The 23,833-nt window shown below is 29.4% G+C and overlaps 2 protein-coding genes across 4 annotated transcripts in view; one reads left to right on the top strand and one right to left on the bottom strand.

Moving 5' to 3' along the window:
- The window catches only part of LOC136989023 (telomerase protein component 1-like), a 241,123-nt gene that overhangs the window by 48,618 nt on the left and 168,672 nt on the right, over positions 1-23,833 (top strand). The window contains exons 15-16 of the mRNA XM_067287049.1: positions 10,085-10,233; positions 12,848-12,919. Coding sequence (XP_067143150.1) covers positions 10,085-10,233; positions 12,848-12,919 — 221 coding nt within the window. The remainder of the gene's footprint in view (positions 1-10,084; positions 10,234-12,847; positions 12,920-23,833) is intronic.
- LOC136989036 (chaoptin-like) overlaps positions 4,100-23,833 on the bottom strand; it is a 32,564-nt gene continuing 12,830 nt past the window's right edge. Inside the window, exons 2-5 of one of the 3 annotated variants that reach the window (XM_067287087.1) lie at positions 8,638-8,675; positions 5,733-8,345; positions 4,505-5,311; positions 4,100-4,440 (exon numbers count right to left, since the gene is read on the bottom strand). In XM_067287087.1, coding sequence (XP_067143188.1) covers positions 4,126-4,440; positions 4,505-5,311; positions 5,733-8,345 — 3,735 coding nt within the window. In that variant the 5' untranslated portion in view covers positions 8,638-8,675 and the 3' untranslated portion in view covers positions 4,100-4,125. Of the gene's footprint in view, positions 4,441-4,504; positions 5,312-5,732; positions 8,346-8,637; positions 8,858-23,833 lie in introns of those variants that run through there. The other 2 variants (XM_067287086.1, XM_067287085.1) reach the window with 2 other exon arrangements.

The raw sequence follows: 23,833 nt of genomic DNA, 5'->3' as shown, positions 1-23,833 counted from the left end.
AACATCCGGTAAAACCATTAGTAATGTTCAACAAGCTTTAGAGAATATTCGAAAACTTTTAAATTCACACAGCAGGCGGCACGTGCATTGAATTGCAATCATGCTAATTGTACGACGTTTGGCACATTTCGTTATGGGTAGCCTTATATCAGCATTTAAATATCTCGGCAAGTCGAGGGCAGGAACATTGCATGCATCTGTAGTCATTGTGAAAAGCACTTCCCAAATAAATACAATCTTTCTGCTACTACAGTGCTTGAGGAATTGTGTTTTGGACCACAATGGGTTGTAGCCTTGCTGTAGAACTTTTTTGGTGAGATCTGTGGTTTGTTTTCCTTTGGCTACATCTTCCTGATGCTCTGCAATGCGGCAAGCGAGCATTCTTGTCATTGCCGCTATATATATCTCAATTGCTCCTGTTACCGGATTTTCTAGTTGTACTGCATACACTCCTGATTTTTCTAAAGTAGATACTTTATCTCGATGATTGCATATGTTCGTGTGTAGACTTGGTAAGGGAGTTAGAGGGCGAGCAAAGTTATGCCACTGGAAAATACAGCTAATGTGTATGGAGGGTGGTCCTAGGTACGGCAATGCTGATTGTACTATAGATATATCTTTCTTGCTGTGTAGCATGGTAAATAGGAAAAGGGAATCTTTTACCCTACATAGTACGTGAAAATTTGGCACCTGTGAAACTAGTGTGACATACTGCCGTTCTGATGATTTCCAATTCAACCTCTGTTAGAGCTTGCGATGATGGAAGTAGTAGGGCCCTTCTGATGATTTCCAATTCAACCTCTGTTAGAGCTTGCAATGATGGAAGTAGTAGGGCCCTTCTGATGAGAGCCGCTATGGTGGCATTGACATACCGTGACGGTTGAAAAGCATCGGCTGGGATGATATAAGGTATCACGTTGGATTTATGATGCACTTTAAACTGAAGCCTTTCAAGTGACTTTTGTAGTCGCAAATCTAAGAACGTTGTAGATTGATCCTGCTCCTTCTCCCAGGTGAAATTGATGGTGGTGTATATGCTTGAAAGTTGCTGCTTAAATTTGATGAACTCCTCTTTTGTATTTTCCCATATTATTAGGATGTCATCGACATAGTGTAAATATAGTGACGGATAGCAGATAGTGGGGTGTTAAAAGTTTTTTGTCTCTCGTGACAAGCTTGGTCAAAACTGCGGAGAGAGGAGAGCCCATGGGAACTCCTTGCTTCTGCAAGTAGACTTTCTTGTTAAAACCGAAATACAGGTAGACCTCCTACAACATGGTAGATACATTTCTTGAAAATACCACATTGTGGGAAATCACATTATAGGAGACACCAACTTAATACAAAAACTGGGATTCAGTTCTAAAAAGAGAAAAAACTGCCTTTTATGGTGTAACATTTTCATCATTTTTTAAATTTATGTACATAAAAAAACTTAAATAAAATTCAACATCATATAAAAACTAAAAAGATTATGATTTCAAGTCAAAATCAAAAAGAAACATGTTATGCTCACAAATTCAGTCCTCATCGTCACTTATTATAGATGTTCGAGAATATTTGACTGGCCTTATTTCAAGATCTGAACTTGTTTCATCAAGTTCCACTGCCCTTATGTGATACATTGCGATTTTTCCGTTATGTGAAAGATAATTTGTTTCTAAATACCCTAAACTGTGTTGTAAAAGTACCACATTGTAAGAAAATTTCCGCGTTTTTCCAAACGCATTGGAGTGAAAACGCATTGTAGGAGGCCTACCTGTAGTTGTTTTCAGTGATGAAAGTTAGTGCTTCATGAATATCTAGCACCTGTTGAACAGTAAATTCCTTTCTGAGGAGCATAGCATTGGCTAGCGTTATGGCTTCAAATATAGGAACAGATGGGTATAAGGATATCATGTCCAGTTTGCAGAAGGTGTAGGTACAGCCATGTGTTTTAGTCATGTTGGAATCAATGATGGTCTTGGCATCTATGGAAGAAGGGGTAACATATGGTGAATCCGGAAGTAGCTCTTTATTTTAAACATATTTTCATTTTTTGTAAAGAAGTTAGTGCACCTCCATGTGATTGTCATCACTCCTAAAAGGTTATGTGCCAACCACTTTCTTCCTCAAACCTAAATAACATCTTTAAATCACAGACTTGTGGAGAGAACAAAGTTTATAATAATTAACCTTTCTTAGATTAACTACTTTAATCATGGTTAAACATTAACAGAAAATAAACTCAGATAAAAAGCAAGAACAAACCACATGTCTTGCAGTTGAGTCTACATCTGACTAGATGCATGTTTTTCAAAGGCTATGCTTGTAATAGGAAGTAAATGCTTACTTTTATTCATATGGAATACTTATTACTAAAGCAAAATCTTCGTTCAAAAGCATTTACTTCATGCTCATATGTATAAGGTTTTGCTTCTATTTTTATTCATACAGCTAAAAGGATTTCCTTCAAATTTTACAAGAATAAAGTAATGCTTGTTTTTATTCATATGGATCATTCTTTAGTCTGTTTCTTTGTATATATGATTGCTACCTAGTATTAACTTTCATTCGGCATTGTCTCATACTCTGTATACATATTGTGATTTTTATTTGTTGTTCATACAGTATTGCAGTATTAAAGTAATTTTTATAATAATCATGGTATTAGAATATTAGAAATATTTTATAACTTAATTTAAAATTTTTTATTACCACAATAATAAAAATTATTCCCTCCTGACTAATTCATAATTATAGCCTAATTAAATACTTAGATTATATATTTTTTAATTTATTTGTAAAATACATATACAGTGGAACCTTGGTATATGTCTGCTTTAGAATACATCCAATTTGGAATACGTCCTGTTTGGACAAAACAAATTTTGCTCGGTATACGACTTAATTCAATTATACATGCCATCTATGAACAAGTAGCACTATCTGTGTACTAGACCAGACTAGATGTTCGTGGTCCCACAGTTTATAACTTTGTTAAATTTCTTCTGATTTTAATTTGTAAGTAAAATTTTATTATTTTTATTAATCATGAATTGCAAAAAAAGGCAAATAAAAAGCAACAGAAAACTAAAAAAATGACTAGAATCACAATGGAACTGAAAAAAGAGATTGTTGAGAAATATGAAGGTGGTATGGGTGTTCGAGATTTAACTGTTGCATACCGTATTCTGAGAACGACGATATCGACAATCGTGAAAAATAAAGACATTATTAAATCTGCTAACGTTGCGAAAGGGGTTTAATCAATTTCTAAACAGTTTATTAGTATTAAGGAGAGTTTGATTTGATTTTGATTTAAGGATTTAAATAATATAATACAATATACTGTAATAACTTTAAAAATCTATAATAAAATTTATTTTTTTATTAATGTGCTCAAACAGTGTTTAAATTATTTTACAACCCCATTAATATATCATATCAAGAGGGTTTTTTTTTACATGAGAACATATTAATCATTTTTACATTACTTCTTATGGGAAAGGTTGGTTTGGTATACGTCCTATTCAGTGTAAGTCTAAACATCAGGAACGGATTAAGTCATATAAGGAGGTATAATGTTTATTTTTTTCAAAATATATTGATTTATAATAATTTATGTATAAGTAAAAAATCATAAAATAAAAACTAAGATTAAGAAATGCTTACAAAATTTTGTAGTTTTATAATTTTTCAAATTTTAAATTAATTAAAAATTTTGTAAAAATATAATATAAACACTTGAAGTTATTAATACATAAAACTGATAGATCATTTAAACTATAAATAAGTTATAACAACAGAAAATATCGTTTTTTATTTAAGGCTACTGATACGGTATATTTTGGTGTTAATGTATCTTTTTCAAATATTTAAAATTGTTTGTGTAAAATTTTTTGATAACATTTTTAATTTAATATTGAAAGTATTGTGTAAATATACTCAAACTTTCTCCATCTTAATTTATTGGTCTAGTGATTTAACATATATAAATAAATAAGCAATGGTAAATTATGGTTGAAATTTAAATGTGATATATTAAAGGTGCCAACAATTTATTAAAAACTGTCAAAGCTTTCATATAGTAATGTTAATCTTAAATTTAGTATTATAATTATTTATTAACCATAACATTTTATTCTATACGATAGTACTAAAGGAACACATTATTATTATTAACAGTATATTATACAGAAAAATATTATCAGCTGAGCTTGACTGAAAAGACAAATAACAATTCATATCAGTTTTCAATACTTCTAAAATGGATTGATTGTTTTTATTAATACATTCTGTTTGTCTTAAACTTTTTATGTGGTAATCAGAATTTTTGAAATTAGTTGCTATATTGTTATAATCTTTTTCTCTAATCCAATCTCTAATCCAAGCTAAATTACAGTCACAATTCCAAGGATTTCCAGATAACAGCAGAGAAAGCAATTTTACTTGATGTATCTGAAAAAAAATATTTTTAAAAAAATGATCAAGTTAGATAAAATATGAAGTATTTTAGACTTACATATTTGAAATGGTGATTATTTCTTACATCTTCAAGTTTTTTCAGTTTATTGTTTCTTACGTCTATCTTAAGCTTCATTATTTTGCCAAGATTATAAAAAAATCCTGACGATAATTCAGTTAAGTTTGTATTATGAATATGAATTGTTAAATCTCGTTTCTCCAATGATTCAAAGAAAAATTCATTAATTGATTGAAGTTTTTCTCCTTGTAATGTTATTGTTTTAAGAGATTTAGGGAAATTATATTTTTTCTTATATTCAAAATCATTTTCTTGTACATGCAATTTTAAATGTCTTAATCCTTGATTATTTGAAATTGTTGTACCTAAATCATAAAATTCACTTTCTGGATATGTATTCATTTCTAATTTTTGGAGAGATCTTAATAATTTAAATACACCAATTTGGATGTGTTGAAGTGGCAAATCTTGAATGAATAATCCTTCTAATTGATTTAATCCAAAAAAGCTATCATTTGTTAAATTTAAAATAGGATTACCAGAAAGATAAAGATTCTTTAGAAATGGGAGATTTTGCCATGTACTATTAGGATGAGAAGGTAATGAAAAATTATTATAAGACAGATCTAATACATGTAATGTTGATAAATTAGAAAACTTTCCAGAATCTAAAAATGATATTTGATTATAAGATAAATTTAGATTTAATAATTTAGGGAGGTTCAAATCAGGAATAAACGACAAATTCGTTCCGGCTAAATCTAGTGTGTGGAGGGATTTTGGAAGTGTTTTTAATGTCTGGTAAAATTTTTGTTGGAAAAGATTGTGAGACAGATTTAACACAAGCTGAAAAGGAAAGAAAAAAGAAAATACTCAGATAATAAAATAAAATTTGAAAAATTGATAAATTTTCAGAAAATGCAAAATTAAATTAAAAGAAATTAATTAATTACATGAAATAAAACTACAGTATTATTTTTTAATTCTGTAATAAAGATAAAATATAAAAAATAATTTTAATTAAATTTTCCAAGATTATATCAACAAATTTAGTCTATTTAAGGAATCCAATTTACAAAATATTATTTTTTCATGTTAGATTTGTTAAAAAACAATTAAAAATACTTCTATTCTAAAATGTAAGTCTGAAATAAAAATAGAAATTAAAATTAAGTTTTAATTAAATATATAATTCAGATTTAGACTTTTTGTTTCTAAATAGTAAATCTTTATCAATTTAGAAATATATGGATATGTTTGTACTTACAAGTTTTGGCAACCAGCTTAAAGAGGTTTCTTCAATTTGTCGAAAATGATTCTCCGAAAGATCCAGCCAAACTAGATTTTCTAAATATTTCATATGATCGAAATGAAGTAAACGAATCTTGTTATGTGAAAGATCAAGGTATTTTAAGGTTTTGTTGATGGCTTGAAGTGCTTCATGTGGAAAATGGATCATTTTATTGTGAGAAATGGATAATATTTCTAGTTTTGTTCTTTTAAATATATCATCTGGTAAACCACGTAGAATATTATACGAAACATCGAGTATTCGTAAATTTGTATTTTCTCGGAAAACATCCGCTTGCAAATCTATTATGTTGTTATGAGAAATGTTTAATAATAATAGGTTTTCCATTCCTGTTAGTGCATCCTCTTCAATAATATCAATAGAATTTTGATCAAGTTTCAAGTTCTGAAGATGATAAAGATTTGCTAAAGTTGTTGCAGTTATATTAAATAAGTTATTAGAACTTAATGATAACTCTGAGAGAGAAGATTTCATTGAGTCTAAATAAAAAGAATCTATATAGGATATGTTATTTCCAGTAAAATCAAATACTTTAATTTCACGAAATGGCTGCCAGTTTGAATCATTTTTTATCAGTTTATTAATCTTATTATAACTCATGTCAATTTTTAATGTAGACATAGTCCCAACTTGATTAAATGCATCTATATTTAAATTTTCCATTTCATTATAAGCAAAATTCAATGATTTAATTTCTATTAAATTTTGGAATGATTCTGATTCCAATTCTTGTATTTTATTTCCTTCCAAATTGATATGGGTGATTGAATGAAGATTAACAAATGAAAAACTTTCAATAAATTGTATATTATTATCATTTAATTCTAGATATTTTAAATTGCGAAGATTTGAAAATGTATGCTGTTTTAAATTTTTGATTTTATTAAAAGAAATTTTTAAAATTTCTAAATTTGGGTTATTGACATATTGAAAATGATCAGGAGTAATTTCTGTAAGAAGATTATGATTTAAATTGAGAAATTTTAATTTTTGCATATATGCAAATGTATTAGTTGGAATAAATACAATATTATTAGCACTTAAATCAAGTTCATATAATTCAGATAACTCTTTAAATGGTTTGGGTTCCAGTGTTGATAATGAAAATGCTTGATGCAAGAATAATGTTTCTAAAGAATAACCAATGTCTTTAAATGCCATTGGTTGAATATTGGAAATGCTGTTGAAAGATAAATCGAGGAAGCGCAATCCTGGTAAATTGCGAAAAGCATTATTTTCAATACTGGAAATTCCATTCCTTTTAAGACTCAATTTTTCAAATGGATGGGAATTTTCAAGTGTATTAAATGTTTCTTTACTTAATATATTTCCATGTATTCCATTCAAACTTAATTTTCTCATATTATACATAGAACTTAATTCTGTAAATGGTAGAGTCACCATATATTTTCCACTTACATCAAGTTGTTGTAAGTTTTTTCTAATATTTTGAAATGCATTATTTGGGAACAAGTTAATTCTATTCTCTGCAATATTTAAATTCTTCAATTTATTCAAAATTTTTAATGCTGACTGAGGGAAAATAGAAATATTATTTAAATGCAAATCCAATACTTGTAGACTATTATCAAGCCCATTAAAAGAATTTGGATGTACTGTAGTAATTTCACAGTTGTCTATGTATAATTCTTTAATATTTGTATCTTTAAATGCATTTTCGTTAATTATCTCTATTGGATTCCCAGTCAAAAATGTTTTATTGATAAAATTAAAATTTTGGAATGATAAAGGTAATAATGATTTAATTATGTTATTTTTTAAATTTAACTCATCGAGAGAGAGTTTTGTTTGAAAAAGTGAATCAAATATAGCATGAATTCTATTATCCATTAAATTTAAAATTTGCAAATTTTTTAAATTTGCAAGTGCTGCAAATGGAATTTTCATGAGCTGGTTGTTTGAGAGATTAATATTCTTTAGTTGATTAGATCCTTGTTGAAATGCCATATCATGCACAGTAATAATCATATTTGAAGAAAGATCTAAAGTATGCAAGAACTCAAAATCCTTGAAACTATCTAAATTGACATGAGTCAGTAAATTTCCTGCAAGATTCAAAATTTTAAGAGTTTGTTTTATTCCAAAAAAATCATCATTGTAAATATCAGATATATGATTATAAGATAAATCCAATATTTCAAGCTTTTCTAAACTTATTAATGCTTCTCTAGGGATTTGAAAAATTTCATTATAACTTAGATATAATTCTCGAAGCGTCTTTCCTACACCAAAAAATAGCTTTTTTGGTATGTTAGTCAGTAAATTATTTTGGATTTCTAATCTCCACAAGCTTTTTTCAAAATATCTATTTTCATCTAAGATTCTTAATCCATTGTACTTAAGACTAAGAATATATAATGTTTTATTGTATAATTCTTGAGGTAGACTTATTAATGGTACTTGATGGCAGTTTACTAGATTAGGATTTGGTCCAGCTTTTGCACAAGTACATAAAGGATTGAAATTACAAGGAGGATGCTGAATGTCATCTGAATAGCTAACACTCAAAATAAAAAATACTATTGGTGTGAATTTAGGTAGGTCCATCTGAAAAAGAATGTAAAGTATTTTTCACATGGAGAATTTACCAAAAATAGTAAACAATTGAATTTGTTTAATTATATATTAAGTTAGCTATTATAACTTTCTGTAATTTTTAATATATTCTGTCCCTATCTGGAAATATTTTATGCTTTTTATGACATTTGTATGAGTTTTAAAAACAAAACTAAAAGTAGAAATATTATAATAAAATTAAAAAAAATAAACTATTAAGTAATTATTTTCATTGAATAAATCTTTTATATAATCTATTATTTTTAAGAAAGCTGTTACTTACCTTCAGTCTTTAATTAGTAATTTTATACTTTAATGAATCTTACTTTCCATTCAAACTAAAATCATAAAAAAATAACATTATCAATGTGTATAAAAATTATCAAAGCAACTTAAAATCTGTTCTTGTCAGAGTTTTGTATTCATCTATATTTTACTTTATTCATATGCTTTCTTGACAAAAATATAATTAATTTAACTAGAACGGCAGTAACGAAACCTTTCAATTGTGAAGCCTCTAAAATGCAAAGATTGTAAAATGCTATTTATTGATGAATGAATAATCCGAACAAACTGATAATTAAGTTTTTTTTATTTCTCTTACATATACAGTTTTATATTTACATCAACATAGGCTTAAATAAGATTATTATTATAATATTTTATAGTATTTTAAAATTGTTTTTGATAGTGCATCATTCTAAATATAATTTAAATGATTTGGGAACTAATTGGTTGTTTAAAGCATTAAAATTTATAATGCATATTGAAAATTTTAAGTTAAATTTAATGAAAAATTTAAAATTGTTTAATTAAATTTTTAATTTTATTTCTGATAATTTATATATTAAAATAAAAGCTAAATTAAATCATTTTTATGTATATTAAAAAATTTGTTTAATATTGTTTAAAGAATTATTTAGAAAAAATATTGTAAAATTAACTAATAGAATATATAAATGATAAAATATTAGATTTTGGGTAATAATTTTTAAAATGTAGAAAGCTTCATTATATGATTTTAATAAAAATTTGAAGGATGATGATAAATCATTCATTTGTAAATTAACAAATTATACCTTTACTACTTTCTAAGAGTAAACTGAAAAGTATTTAGAGCTCTAAATATTTAGAGGCTCCACAAATTATTATCTAACCTAACCCAAGGATTACCAGTATACAAATTTCTAAGCTAATTTTTTTTTAGTCCTGTCAGCTCAGAGATTAGAAATTTGTGTACCAATAGTAACATTTATCAGTGTCTAATCATTATATATGTAAAGTTTTAGTTTTAGTACTAAAACTCTATTTATGTGACCGAAACTATGTTAATATATAATTACATTATTTACAATTATATATAAAATTAATATTGTTTATATAAAAAAATTATAATGTACTCCACATCTGTATTGCAAAGCAATAATACAGATATTTATGAAATACTATCTATATATAAAATGCATTTACAAGATTTACATAGTAAAGATGCTAAATCCATACAAGGTTTCAGTATTATTTATTTTAAAAATAAAACAGAATTAAACATTTTTATTTTTTGTTTTATCTTGTTATTTTTATATCTGTAGGATATTAAATGATTCAATAAGAATATTTTAATTTTATATAATTTTCCAAATTATAAAAAATTACTAATTATGTAGTGTATTTAACTTAAATTTGTTGAATGCCTAAGTTTTCTTACGTATAATTTAAAAATTCAATTTCAGTTTGATAATATTATATTTCTGACATCTGGAAATAATTTTGAGTCTACACTTCCATCAAGTATTTTAAAAGATTTTATGAAAAAATACAGAAATACTGTAAATAAAAATGCACTACACGTTGAAGTCGATTTAACAGGAAATCAAAACAGGTAAAATAATTTTATACACAATATATAATAAATATATGTCAGTTTTGATTTTAAAAATTATATCATTTATTAATTAATATAAAAAGTATTTCTTTGAAATAATTAACATTACTTGTTTATATGAATACTATTATAGATTAATAAATAACTGATATTTTATACGTTTTATTTAGAATAAAAAAATATTCAAAAAAATTGTTTTTGGTTAATTTTTTATTCAATAACAGTATATAGAACTTTCAAGAATCAAACTGAAAAATTAAATTCAAATCAAAATTTTTTAATACAGTAATTATATTGTAACAATTTTTGTTATTATGCTATCTAAGCATTTCAGAAAAAGTATTTAAATAAAAGATTTTTATTTATATATTTTCTTTACACAATCATTTAAAAATTTCTTTTGGTTTGTTCATAATTTTAAATTCACCCATTTTATCATAAAACTTTTATAAAAATCCAAAATTTTCTCATTTTATATATATGTATATTATGAAAAAATGAATTTTGTGTGTGCAGTGATATTATAATTTGATATAATTATAAAATGAATATATTTTGTTTCACTGAAAATTTCTTTCAAACATTAAAAGTATCATATAATCTCCTTATATAATGAAATGATGAGTATAAAATAGTCAAAGTTAATAAGTTAATATTTAAAAATATTATTATTTATATAATCATAATAAAAGTCAAAACAAATTCTTATGAAAAATTGAGGTTTTTTTTTTAAAATATATTTCTGTAATGAAATTTGTGTAAAAATTTAAAAAAATATATTGCCATCTGCTTCAACAAGTGAAATAATCACAGGCTTTTTTCAAATCTAAAAGAATTTATTAAGAATTTTAAGATGTTTTTCACTGTAAAGAATTCAGCTTCAGAACACTACTTTGTAGAAAAAAATAAATTCTAAAAATCTTAGATTTGCACAAATGCACATTTAAAAAATAATAATAAAACATGCTGAAAAATAAATACATTTAAAATATGTAAATTGTTTATTGTGTCATCATATGAAAATAAACTGTTTAACTCTGAATGAAACATTAATTATCAGAAGTTGAATTCCATATAATTCAAAAATATTTGTCTTAATACACTTTTGAGTATTAGTTAGTACTAATAAAATAATTAATGTTTAACTGTTTCATACAGTAATATTGGGATCTGTTTTGTATGTAGCTCTGATTATAGTAAGAGATTAGATAGATAAATTAGAAACAGTTTAGATAATGTCTGTGAGCATATTGTTTTATTTGAAATGCCATATACAGGGATATGTATCTTGTCATAAAATTAACAGATTAGATAATTAATGTAATATAATGATTGAATTATTCAATTTTTATATTATGTAGCTAAAAGTGTAAATATATTGATGAAAGAATTATTTGGATATTTGGTAAGTTGTTATAATGAAAATGTAAAGATACATAATTGAATGAATTATATTATAAGATAGAAATAATATCAAACAAGTTTAAACTGTTACCAGTACTATTGTGTGGAGAATCAGAATTATATAAGAGAAAAACTGTTAATGGAAAATTTTGCAAAAGTTTAAAATTTCATATACAAGTCTAAATATTTTGTTTTTTTCACAAGAACTACCAATAATTATTTGTATAAAACAACTATTTTTTTTATTAGAAAAGAAGAATGGTATAGGTGAGACTCAATATTTTTGAGTATCTGCATTTTCAGATCAGTAATAGCTATTTTAAATTAAAAGGAGTTTGGTCATTTTTATTGAGAAAATTACTCATTAAAAGCATACAGTATGTGAATGTGAAGAACCTATGGATAGGACGTATCATTTTGTGAAAAATTTTAATAGGAAGCAGAACTATTTGAAAAGTAAAGAAGAAAAAATATATTTGTATTAAATAAATTATTTATAATTGCATAACAGGGTTGGTTATCATGTTAATAAAGATTACAATTTGATTAATTTTTTAAATATTAAATTATATATAAAAATATTAAAATATAATTTTTATATAGTAAATCATATAATTAAATCAAGTAATAAGCTTAAAAATTTAGTGTTGGTTATTATAGCTACATTTAATTATTCTTCAATGGAAAAATAAAGCTGCCATCAGAATAAAAAAATAATAATCCAATGATTACATATTTATATGTAAAAATATAGCTTGAAATAACTTTTTCTAATTTATTTTTGATTGATATGAAATAATAATAATGATTTCATCAAATAGTGATAAAAATGATGTATAAAATGCAAATATCTGAAAAATATATATTTGCCACAATTACTATTGCCATGAAGTTGCATAGGTGTGTATAAATTTGAGTATGTATATGTAGGTCTTATGGATACCCTAATTTTATAATATTTTTAATATAGCAAATTTCTTAATGGGGTCAAAAAGCTTTCTCATAAATGATAAAAGCCAAGAAGAGAGGTTTATTACATTTTATTTGGTTTTTCTATCAGTTATTTTAATCTGTGAATGTGGTCTAGAAAATTACTAAAATTGCTTCTAAACCTGCCTGCTCTTTGGGTCGAATGTTGCCAAATATGTTATTGATTATTTTGTTTATTTTTGTAAATTAAATTAATCTGCAACAATTTTATTTATAGTTTTGATGAAAAGAAACAGTCTCAGCATCCAAATGATGTATTTCTGCATGGTTTCAGTGATCAATTATTAAGGTGAGAATTATATTGTTATTCTTTAAAATTATTTTATGAAAAATTTTAAAATAAATAAGGCATGATGAATTTATATTGAGTAACAGATATTTAACTTACTGTTACTTAAATGTAAAGTCAATATATCTGCTTATTGCTGTTTAACTATTTTTCATCTACTTTTTTTAAGAGAAACCTATTTCAGCTCTTATTTCTCTCTAGCTAAAGTTTAATTAGAGGGAGAAAACGATAGTTTGTTTCTTTATTATCATCATTATGTTGAGTGTAGTGGGTTGTAAAGTACTATTTTTTTAGTAGCTTAGGAAACCGACTATAATTACGGTCGGTAAAACTTCCGTTAACCTAACTGGTACTTTATGCGGATTTGAGATTAGTTTGCCAGGCCTGGGCTTTTAAGCATGCACCGAAAGGGTTTATACTGTGTTAGGTTAAGGTTTTATACTGTGAGGTGACGTCACACTTGAGCTGGGTTACTCCCCTTATTTACATACTTAGTTGCTAACATTAACTTTCTTTTCTGGCAGCTTTAAGTTTCCGACAAAGCTTATAAACCGTTTACAAAATATTTATCATAATTTTCTGGGATGTTTAAGACGGTTTATCAAGTATTTCTCTACTAGTGATTGTGGGGACTCCCCCTCCATTTTTTTTTCTCTGCGGACTGTTACTTCCGCCGGGCAGCGCAAGCGCGCAAGATGTTGTCTATGGCGCTTATTTCTCCGTGAGTTGTTTTATCTTCATTTTTCATTACTAACAAGAGAGTGGTGGGGAACCTTTGTCCTAAATAAACATAAACCCCAAACAAAAGATAATAAAACAGAAATAATAATAAAATAAAAATAACGTTCGGACTCAGTTCCTTACAGGGTTATACTTGGTTGACATCAGTTACTGTATCTGTGTACTGTGCCAGACCAGAGTCAAAGCATAACAATCAAAACAAGACAAAAAATTAAATAAGCATGTCAATGTGTGTGTCTGTATTCAGGAATTTCCTCACAATATGACATGTATTCAATATATTCAATAGAAACACATACATCACACTACAGAAAGCAGTGGCCTTCTGTAGTGTGATGTTTTTCTATTCAATTGTAATGTGCCCAGGCTTTTGTGTAGTGTGTGTGGTATGACTCCTGTAGAGGAGAGAGTGACAGGTACTGTACAATAAGCACCCTATCCATCTTCCACAGTTGCCTTATTTCCTGGGCAAGTTCAGTGGTCTTGCTGACTTTTTCAGTGCATGTGTTTTGTATATTGTGAGTGTTTGAATGGATATGTCTATAATGTATGTGATTTTATTGTGTTTGTCAATGAGTGTGATGTCTGGTGTGTTGTGGTAAATTGTTTTATCTGTGATTATGGCTCTGTCGTAGTACATTTTGTGCGTGTTGTTTTCCAATACTGTCTATGGAATGTATTTGTAGTATGGTTCATAGATGTCTATTAATTTGTTTCTTTGCAAGCTCTGGTGTATTATATTTGCTACTTGATTATGTCTATATAAATAATCTGTCTGTGCCAAGAGCTTGCAACCGGAAGTGATGTGTTGTATAGTTTCTGGCATGATGTGACATTTTCTGCATGTGTCATTTGTGAGTATTGCATCTTTGAGTATGTTTTCTGTAGTTTTTAGTATTTATGACCTGATCCTGTATGGCAATCATGAATCCTTCCATCTCTCAAAGAGGCAACCTGAGCTAACCAGCAGTTTGATGTAGTTTTGTCAACAAAATCTTGGGCCTGGTTGTAAATTAATTAATCTTCCAGCTGGATTTCAGTTTAAAATATTAAGTTTTAAAACAAACTTGACGAGTCTATCATAGGTCAAAGGAAACCCTCCACGCAGCTGCTAATGTATCCATGTACCCCAGGGATCTATACTATCCCTATTTACAATCATAGGTTTGAACCGACCTCGTGAATATATTGGTGCTACTGCACGTAATCTAAACATGTGGATCAAGGAGCATAAATACGCCATTCAGAGAGATCTTACAACTACTGCATTGGCTTCTTTTGCTGTTGATAATGATGTCCCGACTGACTTTGACAATGCCCAATTACTCCAACGGTGTGAGGACTTGGCCAACATTAAATATCTCGAACAACTGGAGATATTTAAAGCATCTAAGAGGGAAACAGCCATTAATTTTAAAGACATGGACACATTAGCAGCTGTGTAGACGGCGTCCTTTGACTTATGATAGATTCTTGTCAAGTTTGTTTTAAAACTTAATATTTTAAACTGAAATCCAGCTGGAAGATTAATTTTTTAAATGCGTCACGAGCACGCACATATCTTTATGACATGCGACTTTTTAAATTTTTGAATTTACGTCCTTTTACAAACATTCCATTTACATTGAAACTGACAATGACCATTTAAAACAGAAGAAAACATTTGTTTGGACGACAATTAATTGTTGGTTTAATGGTAATTGCTTATTTTTAATTATATACCAGTAGCATCATGGTGATTGTATTGACAAAGTGCACAGAGTATTAAAAAATTAAAAATAAGAAAAGAATTGCATTTCTTTTTATTTTATAAATCACTAAGACAGAAGATACACTATTTATTACAGTAATTTACCATATATTCATAATTCCAAAACTCCATTACTTATTTTAAATAAATTTATCATCAACTACAATTTGATTTCATTTTTGAATTTAATATAGTGAATAAAGAAAACAGATATAACTAAAAATAAATTGAAGTGAAAAGGGAAGAATCATAAATAGAATGAAAATGTGTGGTTTGCAATTTTTAAAAATGAATTACTAATTTAAGAATAAAATGAAACCCTAGAGTTTTCTATCTTCATCAGATAAAGTTATTGCTAAAATTAATAGATGTATTTTGTCACTCTGTGTTGTGTATGGATATTCTTGGCTGAAACAAAGGAAATATGTCAGTCTTCTCACAGTTGTCACTCAATGCACAACTCTGCCAAACTTCACTGTAAAGTTTCTCATTTCTTTTGCGTTTTTTGGCTTTCTTTTATATTCCTCATACAAATAAATTATTGTAGAGCCTAAGATAACAGCCAACTGAAAAGAAAATTGGTTATAACAGCCAATAGAGATGAAAAAACTCAGCAAAATATGAAAGTGGTGCTCCCATGTCTGATCTTGCTACTGACTTTCTTACAGCAAAATCTACAATCTCTATAATACTAAAAAAATAGTCCAAAAAAAGCTGATGTTGCTAAGAGGTGAAAATGGTTACAAAACAAAGATCACAATTGAGAGGTTGAGAAATTGTTATTGTTTGGATGAAAAACAATTAGCTAGTGATAGTGTTTCTAAGGTCATCATTTGTGAAAAAGCAAAACAACTGCATTTTGATCTCTTAAACTTGAAAATTAGTCATTACATTAATAACTTTTACTTTCTTGAATATGTGTTGAATAATCAATATGGGTTACATCTAAATTAATAGTTCTGGAAGGAAAGATCGGACAGAAGTCAGGGTAGCATAACTGGCTATGCAACCACACTGTATGTGGGAGTTGTGGGTTTGTATCCAACTTTGAGCAGATTCTTTTTTCAGAACCTCCTAAATTAATTATTAAAATATTAATTATAATTATTAAATTTATCAAGAGATGGCACCTAATGCCTGTCTCTAAGCCAAATTGCTTAACATTTAATTATTAATGGTTGCATTAATATAGCCCGATATAATATGGCAATCGTTTGGCTTTAATATAATGATGTCACGATAAATAATTGCTTGTTATTGTTTTGTATCGTCACATGCCGGGCTGCAAGTTTTAATCATATTTTTTGATTTTTAATTTAAAATATTAATATATGCTCTCCACCTTGAATTAGTAATGGCTTCCCTTGTACATCATACTTTTCCTTTAACAATAGTCGTGCCAGTCATCTAACATGTTTCAGGGGAAAATTTTTGAATTGAAATAACACGACTTCCAGTTTGCATCGGAAGTTCATATATAAGTTAATTGAGGGCTTCCTGCCCCTAAGGTTTCCACATATGGTCTCGTCTTTCATCAATTTAGCTCCATTCTCGAGATTAAGGAAAGACAGACAGACATCAGACGGACGGATGATAGTGGTAATTTCTAGGTCTACATTTTTCAGTTGGAGTTAAATAAACAATGTCTTCCATGAAATTTACCAATTCTGATGACCACATTTTTTATTTTCTGACAATTTGTGAAACATCCACTCATACAATAAAAACAAGAAATAACATAAAATAATAAAACGGCAAACATAAAATCAGGGATGCGCATACATTGGGGCACTTGGAGGACATGTCCTGCCTTTTCTGTCAGAGTTGCTCTTTTCCTAATCCCCAAGGGGACCCTAATCCCAATATCAACAAACAACAGAAAATGCATGACTTCTAGACTATTATGCAAATATAAAAGGAACTACTGAACTATATTCGTCCATTGTCCCATGTAACTTTGTTCTATGTCGACCAAAACTACATTCCTTGTTTTCAAGGCCAAGTTAGCCTTGAAAACCGGTTACATTGCGGAAGTGCTAATCCGACGTTGAATCATAGTTTGAAGCTTCTTCCTTAATGCATGATGCCCTTTTTTTCATAGCTTGTGTCCCCCATTTTTTGTAGTCTCTGGGTTCTGCTGTATGAAATGTTTGCTGTTTCAATCTTCACTTATCAATTTCAAAAGTTGGTCACCAAAATGAATCTTCTTTAGAATTGTGACAGTTAATTAAATGGAAAATGATTTTATTACAGCATGTAAATATACTTACAGAAAAAAATAGTGATGTAGAAAACAGAAAATATTTATGGTGTTTGTTTAATTAGAGAAAAAATTATTTCTAGCATGATAAAATGTTGGTCTAACATTTCCCTACTTTTCTTATGCTTAGAATAGTCTGAATAATGAATTTCTTGTCAATGTTTTAAAATTCTTAAGGTTTGGGATCTGTGCCTGTATATTTAGTGAGTGTTTCCTGAAATATAAGTGAGAGCGTATTAACTAAATCTATGTCTATGTTATCGGTGATGAATGAGGAAGTGTTTGTAGTATCAATAGTGGTAGTTGTTGTGTGCGTGCTATAATCAGTGCTTGTTGCTGGATTATCCTGACAGGTTACATGATCTTCATTAATGTTAAATGTTTCTGTCTGTTGATGTATTTGATCAGCAACCTGTTGTTTGATAAGTTCAAGTGTTGTTTGTGGAATAAGGTTGTTGTGTATAATTGTTCTTTTTTGATCAACAACCCTTTGTTCGGTGACAGTGAGGTGAGGATATTGTTGTGTGAATTTATGGTGTAGCTGTTGTCTGTATGCTGTCATGTTTGTTTGGAGTTTTGTGATGGTGTAATAAGTACAGATGATAAACTTGTTCATTTCCGTTGTTCATTTCATCCGTTGGCGTGGTTTTCCAGCCTTTGTGGTCTGTGGATGCATTGCCACAGAAACACCAAGGCTAGGTTGGTTCCTCACATCTGTTGAGGGCATTGCAGTAGCCATGCTTGGGCTGGTGCTGCTTTCGCCACCGGTAACCAAGGGAGACTGTGGCCTATTTTTCGAACGTGAGCCTCTGCCTAACCCACGAACGCAGACCTTGTTAACCCAGGCGACGTCCGAACCGGTATCACATTTAGATCTGGTTACTACCATGATACATATCTCCACAGAATGTGGGTGTATGGTCACTCTTAGCTTCATTTCTCCCCATAGACCTTACTGGCATGGGTGTCTCTACCAGGAGCTTGTGCTCCAGTCTGCATTGCCCTATGGATCAGTAAAATTACTGGGCTCTCCCACCACGACCAGGTGGTGACCCCGGGAGAGTTATTATTATTATTATTGGGTTAAGTGAGATATACTTGGTTAACACCGGTGGCTGTGTACTATGCCGGACCAAAGTCAAGGCATAGTAACCAAAACAGAAATTAAAGAACTGTATCAGTGTGTGTGTCTGTATTCAGGAATTTTCTCACAATATGACATGTATTCAATATAGTGGCCTTCTGTAGTGTGATGTGTGTGTTTCTATTCAATTGTAGTGTGCCCAGGCTTTTGTGTAGTGTGTGTGGTATGACACCTGTAGAGGAGAGAACAACAGGTTCAATAAGCACCCTATCCATCCTCCACAGATGCCTTATTTCCTGGGCAAGTTCTGTGTACTTGCTAATTTTTTCAGTGCATGCGTTTTGTATATTGTGAGTGTTTGGAATGGATATGTCTATAATGTATGTGATTTTATTGTGTTTGTCAATGAGTGTGATGTCTGGTCTGTTGTGGTAAATTGTTTTATCTGTGATTATGGCTCTGTCGTAGTACATTTTGTGCGTGTTGTTTTCCAATACTGTCTGTGGAATGTATTTGTAGTATGGTTCGTGGATGTCTACTAATTTGTGTTTCTTTGCAAGCTCTTGGTGTATTATATTTGCTACTTGATTATGTCTATGTAAATAGTCTGTCTGTGCCAAGAGCTTGCAACCAGAGGTGATGTGTTGTATAGTTTCTGGCACGATGTGACATTTTCTGCATGTGTCATTTGTGAGTGTTGCATCTTTGAGTATGTGTTTTCTGTAGTTTTTAGTATTTATGACCTGATCCTGTATGATAAATATCTCCACAGAATGTGGGTGTGGTCACTCTTAGCTTCATTTCTCCTCATAGACCTTACTTATATTACAAATGAAAAAAAAGGAGGGGAAGAAAGGATAGACAGTAGAGCAGATGAATGTATGGTGATAGAGAGAGATGGGTACCCAAAATCTTCAACGACCTCGTGGTGATTTCTGATTGATTATCTGTCCAAATGGTATAAACTGAAGATTGCCGATTTCTTTCAAGTTCTCAAAATATGTTTTCCGAATGTCCTATCGAAGTATTCCAGGATCCTCTCGGATTCTAACTTAGGCCTATCGTCTCCCTTGTTCTTCACACATCTTTTCTCTCCAACGCTCAAACCAAAGAATGAGTTCATATTTCTCCTTTAGCCCTCCAGCTACCCCTTTCTATTGTCCTGTAACTAGGTCATCACCACTGCACAATGAAGAAGTTCCTGGAAGGTGATAAACAAAGAACAGAGAACGAAAGAAAATCAGGAAATATTACAACTAACTTAACAACTAATAAAAATAATATACAACAATATGGCCGACGGCCACACAATTGTGGGTTCAAAAGTCACTTCATGGCAGGCATCCCTACAACCAGGCCCAGGATTTTGTTGACAAAACTGCATCAAACTGCTGGTTAGCTCAGGTTGCCTCTTTGGGAGATGGAAGGATTCATGATTGCCATACAGGATCAGGTCATAAATACTAAAAACTACAGAAAACATACTCAAAGATGCAATACTCACAAATGACACATGCAGAAAATGTCACATCATGCCAGAAACTATACAACACATCACTTCCGGTTGCAAGCTCTTGGCACAGACAGATTATTTATATAGATGTTATGGGCAAAGTGATTAATACGGGCATTATGAATAATGACCAACAAAATCAGGCATTGTAATAAATTTCAACAATTTATCAAATTGACCGGTCATTATGAATACTGCTACCACCTAGTCGGGCAAAGTGATAATAACACGTTGAGAAGTGATCATCCGACATACACTAGCCAATCAGAACTTACATCTTACAATTAGTTGCGCTTGTGTATTGCATTTAGTACCGAATTTTAAATTTATGTGACCAGTAGTTAATCTTTCTTCTTTGACAAAAGTAACGATCATGGAGGAATTATTAAGTGATATGAATAATCACTTCAACAACCGATTAAACGAGTTAATAGCAGAAAAAGGTGAGAACAATAATCAAGTTGCAAATATAATACACCAGAGCTTGCAAAGAAACAAATTAGTAGACATCCATGAACCATACTACACATACATTCCATAGACAGTATTGGAAAACAACACGCACAACATGTACTACGACAGAGCCATAATCACAGATAAAACAATTCACCACGACAGACCAGACATCACACTCATTGACAAACACAATAAAATCACATACATTATAGACATATCCATTCAAACACTCACAATGTACAAAACACATGCACTGAAAAAGTCAGCAAGTACACAGAACTTGCCCAGGAAATAAGGCATCTGTGGAGGATGGATAGGGTGCTTATTGAACCTGTTGTTCTCTCCTCTACAGGTGTCATACCACACACACTGCACAAAAGCCTGGGCACATTACAATTGAATAGAAACACATACATCACACTAAAGAAGGCCACTATATTGAATACATGTCATATTGTGAGAAAATTCTTGAATACAGACACACACACTGATACAGTTCTTTAATTTCTGTTTTGGTTACTATGCCTTGACTTTGGTCCGGCATAGTACATAGCCACCGGTGTTAACCAAGTATATCTCACTTAACCCAACACATAATAATAATAGCTGTGATGAAAAACTGGCACAAAAGTGTATGTTTTTTTTAATATAAAATTTGATTTAAAAAAATTGAAAAAACCTAGCACAAATCAAAATTTAATTTTGGATATTTTTATCAGCGATTATTTGATATGATCTTTTTATCTGCAGTAAATGAAATAAGTAAAAGTTTGCAAAACATTGACAACGATGTAAGTTTAGTAATGTCATTATTAAATGGACTGACAGATTATTTAAAAGATTTGAGGGAATTTTTTCTTAAAATCAAATTAATAGCAAATGAAATTTGTACAAAATGCGACATCTCCCTTGTATTCAAAGAATTCAGATAAAGAAAACGAAAACGTTTATTTGATTATGAAGAAACTAATATATATATATATGTGTGTGTGTGTGTGTAATGTACATGTACTGTACAGTACAAATACTTCTGAAACAAATTTCTTTAGGAATTATTTTTTAGCAATAGTAAATCAAGAAATAATCTCTACAGAAGAAAATTTTAAGCAAATTGAAGATCATAGTGCCATTTTCGATTTTCTTTACAATATTCCTATATTAAAGACAATGGACAAGGATGAGCTTAAGAAGCATTCAATGGATTTAGATTTAGCACTGAGGAAAGGAGATAATCGGGATCAGGGGTTATCATTTCCCGGTTTTTTAGTTATATCCCGAGATCCCGGGAAACAGGTCACTTTTTTCTCAAAATCCCGGGACAAGCAATTATTTTTAAGATATAAAATAAATCTTGAAATCGAATGATATAATTATTTTTCATTTTTTAAGTAATTTAATACATCCTGCAACCTTCAAAATAATAATAGTAAAATATGTATTAAAATTACCTTTGAATTATGTAGAAATTTTCGCAAATAGAAAAAAATTTATTAAAGTTTATTGGAAACTGCTTACAACAAAAGAAAGTCTTTGAATTGAGTTGAAAATTTAAAAAAAAAGGAACTTAGATCAAACTTCTAACTTAGAAAGTAATTTCAGTTTTTTAAATAAAATATAATACAAAATATTATTTTAAATTTTTATAATATTTTAAAAAGCAAAGATCGTCAATACTCCAATCACTCAATCTGGTTCTTATTTTAGTAATGAAAAGTCCTGCTACCGAGAATGTCCTTTCTGGTTTAATTGATGTGAGTGGAACCGTCTTTAATGCATTTAAGAGAAGACAAATGTTATGGAGCCTGTAGCCTGAAAGATTTCTAGTTCGTTTTCGAGATGCGTTGCTGTACTTCTTTTGCTGTCTAGTAGTATTGATTTGTCTACCTGGGCTGCTTTAATAGCGGCATCAAGCTTATAGCCCGATAATTCGGCAGTTCGTTTGACTTTGATAATCAAGTTTATGAAGAAAAACTTCATACTTGCATACTTCACACTTGTTTGTATCCTTGCCCAATTTGTACAACATGGCATAATGCAATTATTGGAGCTACTGGGCATGGTTAAAAATTAAGACAGCATCGGTGCAATTATTCCGGATATTACAGGTTCTGACGAGTAAAGAATTTTCAGAGTCCTGTTACAAATAGGCTACATATTGACTATTGACAATCTGTGGCATGTCATAAGCAAAGAATTTTAAAAAATAATAAGCAGGCTTAAAATTAATAAATACAAAAGTATTCTGAGTTTGAGTTAATTATACTTTCTATTTGCAAAATTTCCTCAACTTTAACACCGAAAGTTCACTTTTTTCTTTTTTTTAAAGAAATTTGCAGGATTTCTCGGGATATTTCCCTGGTTAAAAAAACAGCCGGGTTCCCGGAATCACGTTAGAGAAACCTAATCGGGATATAAAGATGACTATTTATACGACAAAATTAAAATATTTTGTGCCATGTGCTCCCATACTATAACTAATGCGATTCCATTTCGTTTAAATAGGCTGTCTAAACTGCACGATTTCCAGAAGAAATCGTGCAGTTTAGAATCTATTATCAATAGAACACAAAGTATGTGAAAAATTAATTTTGACGATATAATTATGGATTTCACTGAAATCAAAGCACAGATAAAAAATTTTATGATATAATTCTTTTAATTAATACTTTTCTTAATTTTTATCTTTGATTTTTTTTTACAACTTTGTAATATTTTAAATTATATAATCTATGTAGTTTTATTATTGTATTTTTTATATATATAGATGAAATAACTTTATTTAAAATTTATTTTTTTAAATAAAATTGTGGTAAAAATTATATAATGTATATTTTTCATGATTGACCCGGGACCGCGGTTGCTAGAGGGGCTGCCCTGTTAATATCCATCATGGGTTCGGTCGAATCCACAACGGGTAACGAGGTCCGACAGAAATATCATGAAAAATTTCTGGGGTTGCTCGCCTGGATTTGATTCCAGATCTTGGAATCAGTTATTTCTTCTTCATTATTACTCGTCGTTTCCTTCTAATTTTTCTCTTAGAAAGCAATATTTTCGATATTTATCTGTTCCAGTGAGTCTATTATGACAAACATGACATGACATTAAAC

This window comes from Centruroides vittatus, unplaced genomic scaffold, assembly GCF_030686945.1.
Source record: "Centruroides vittatus isolate TY-2023 unplaced genomic scaffold, ASM3068694v2 scaffold_435, whole genome shotgun sequence".
Classification (NCBI taxonomy): Eukaryota; Metazoa; Arthropoda; class Arachnida; order Scorpiones; family Buthidae; genus Centruroides; species Centruroides vittatus.
This window is presented reverse-complemented; position numbering and strand designations above follow the sequence as displayed.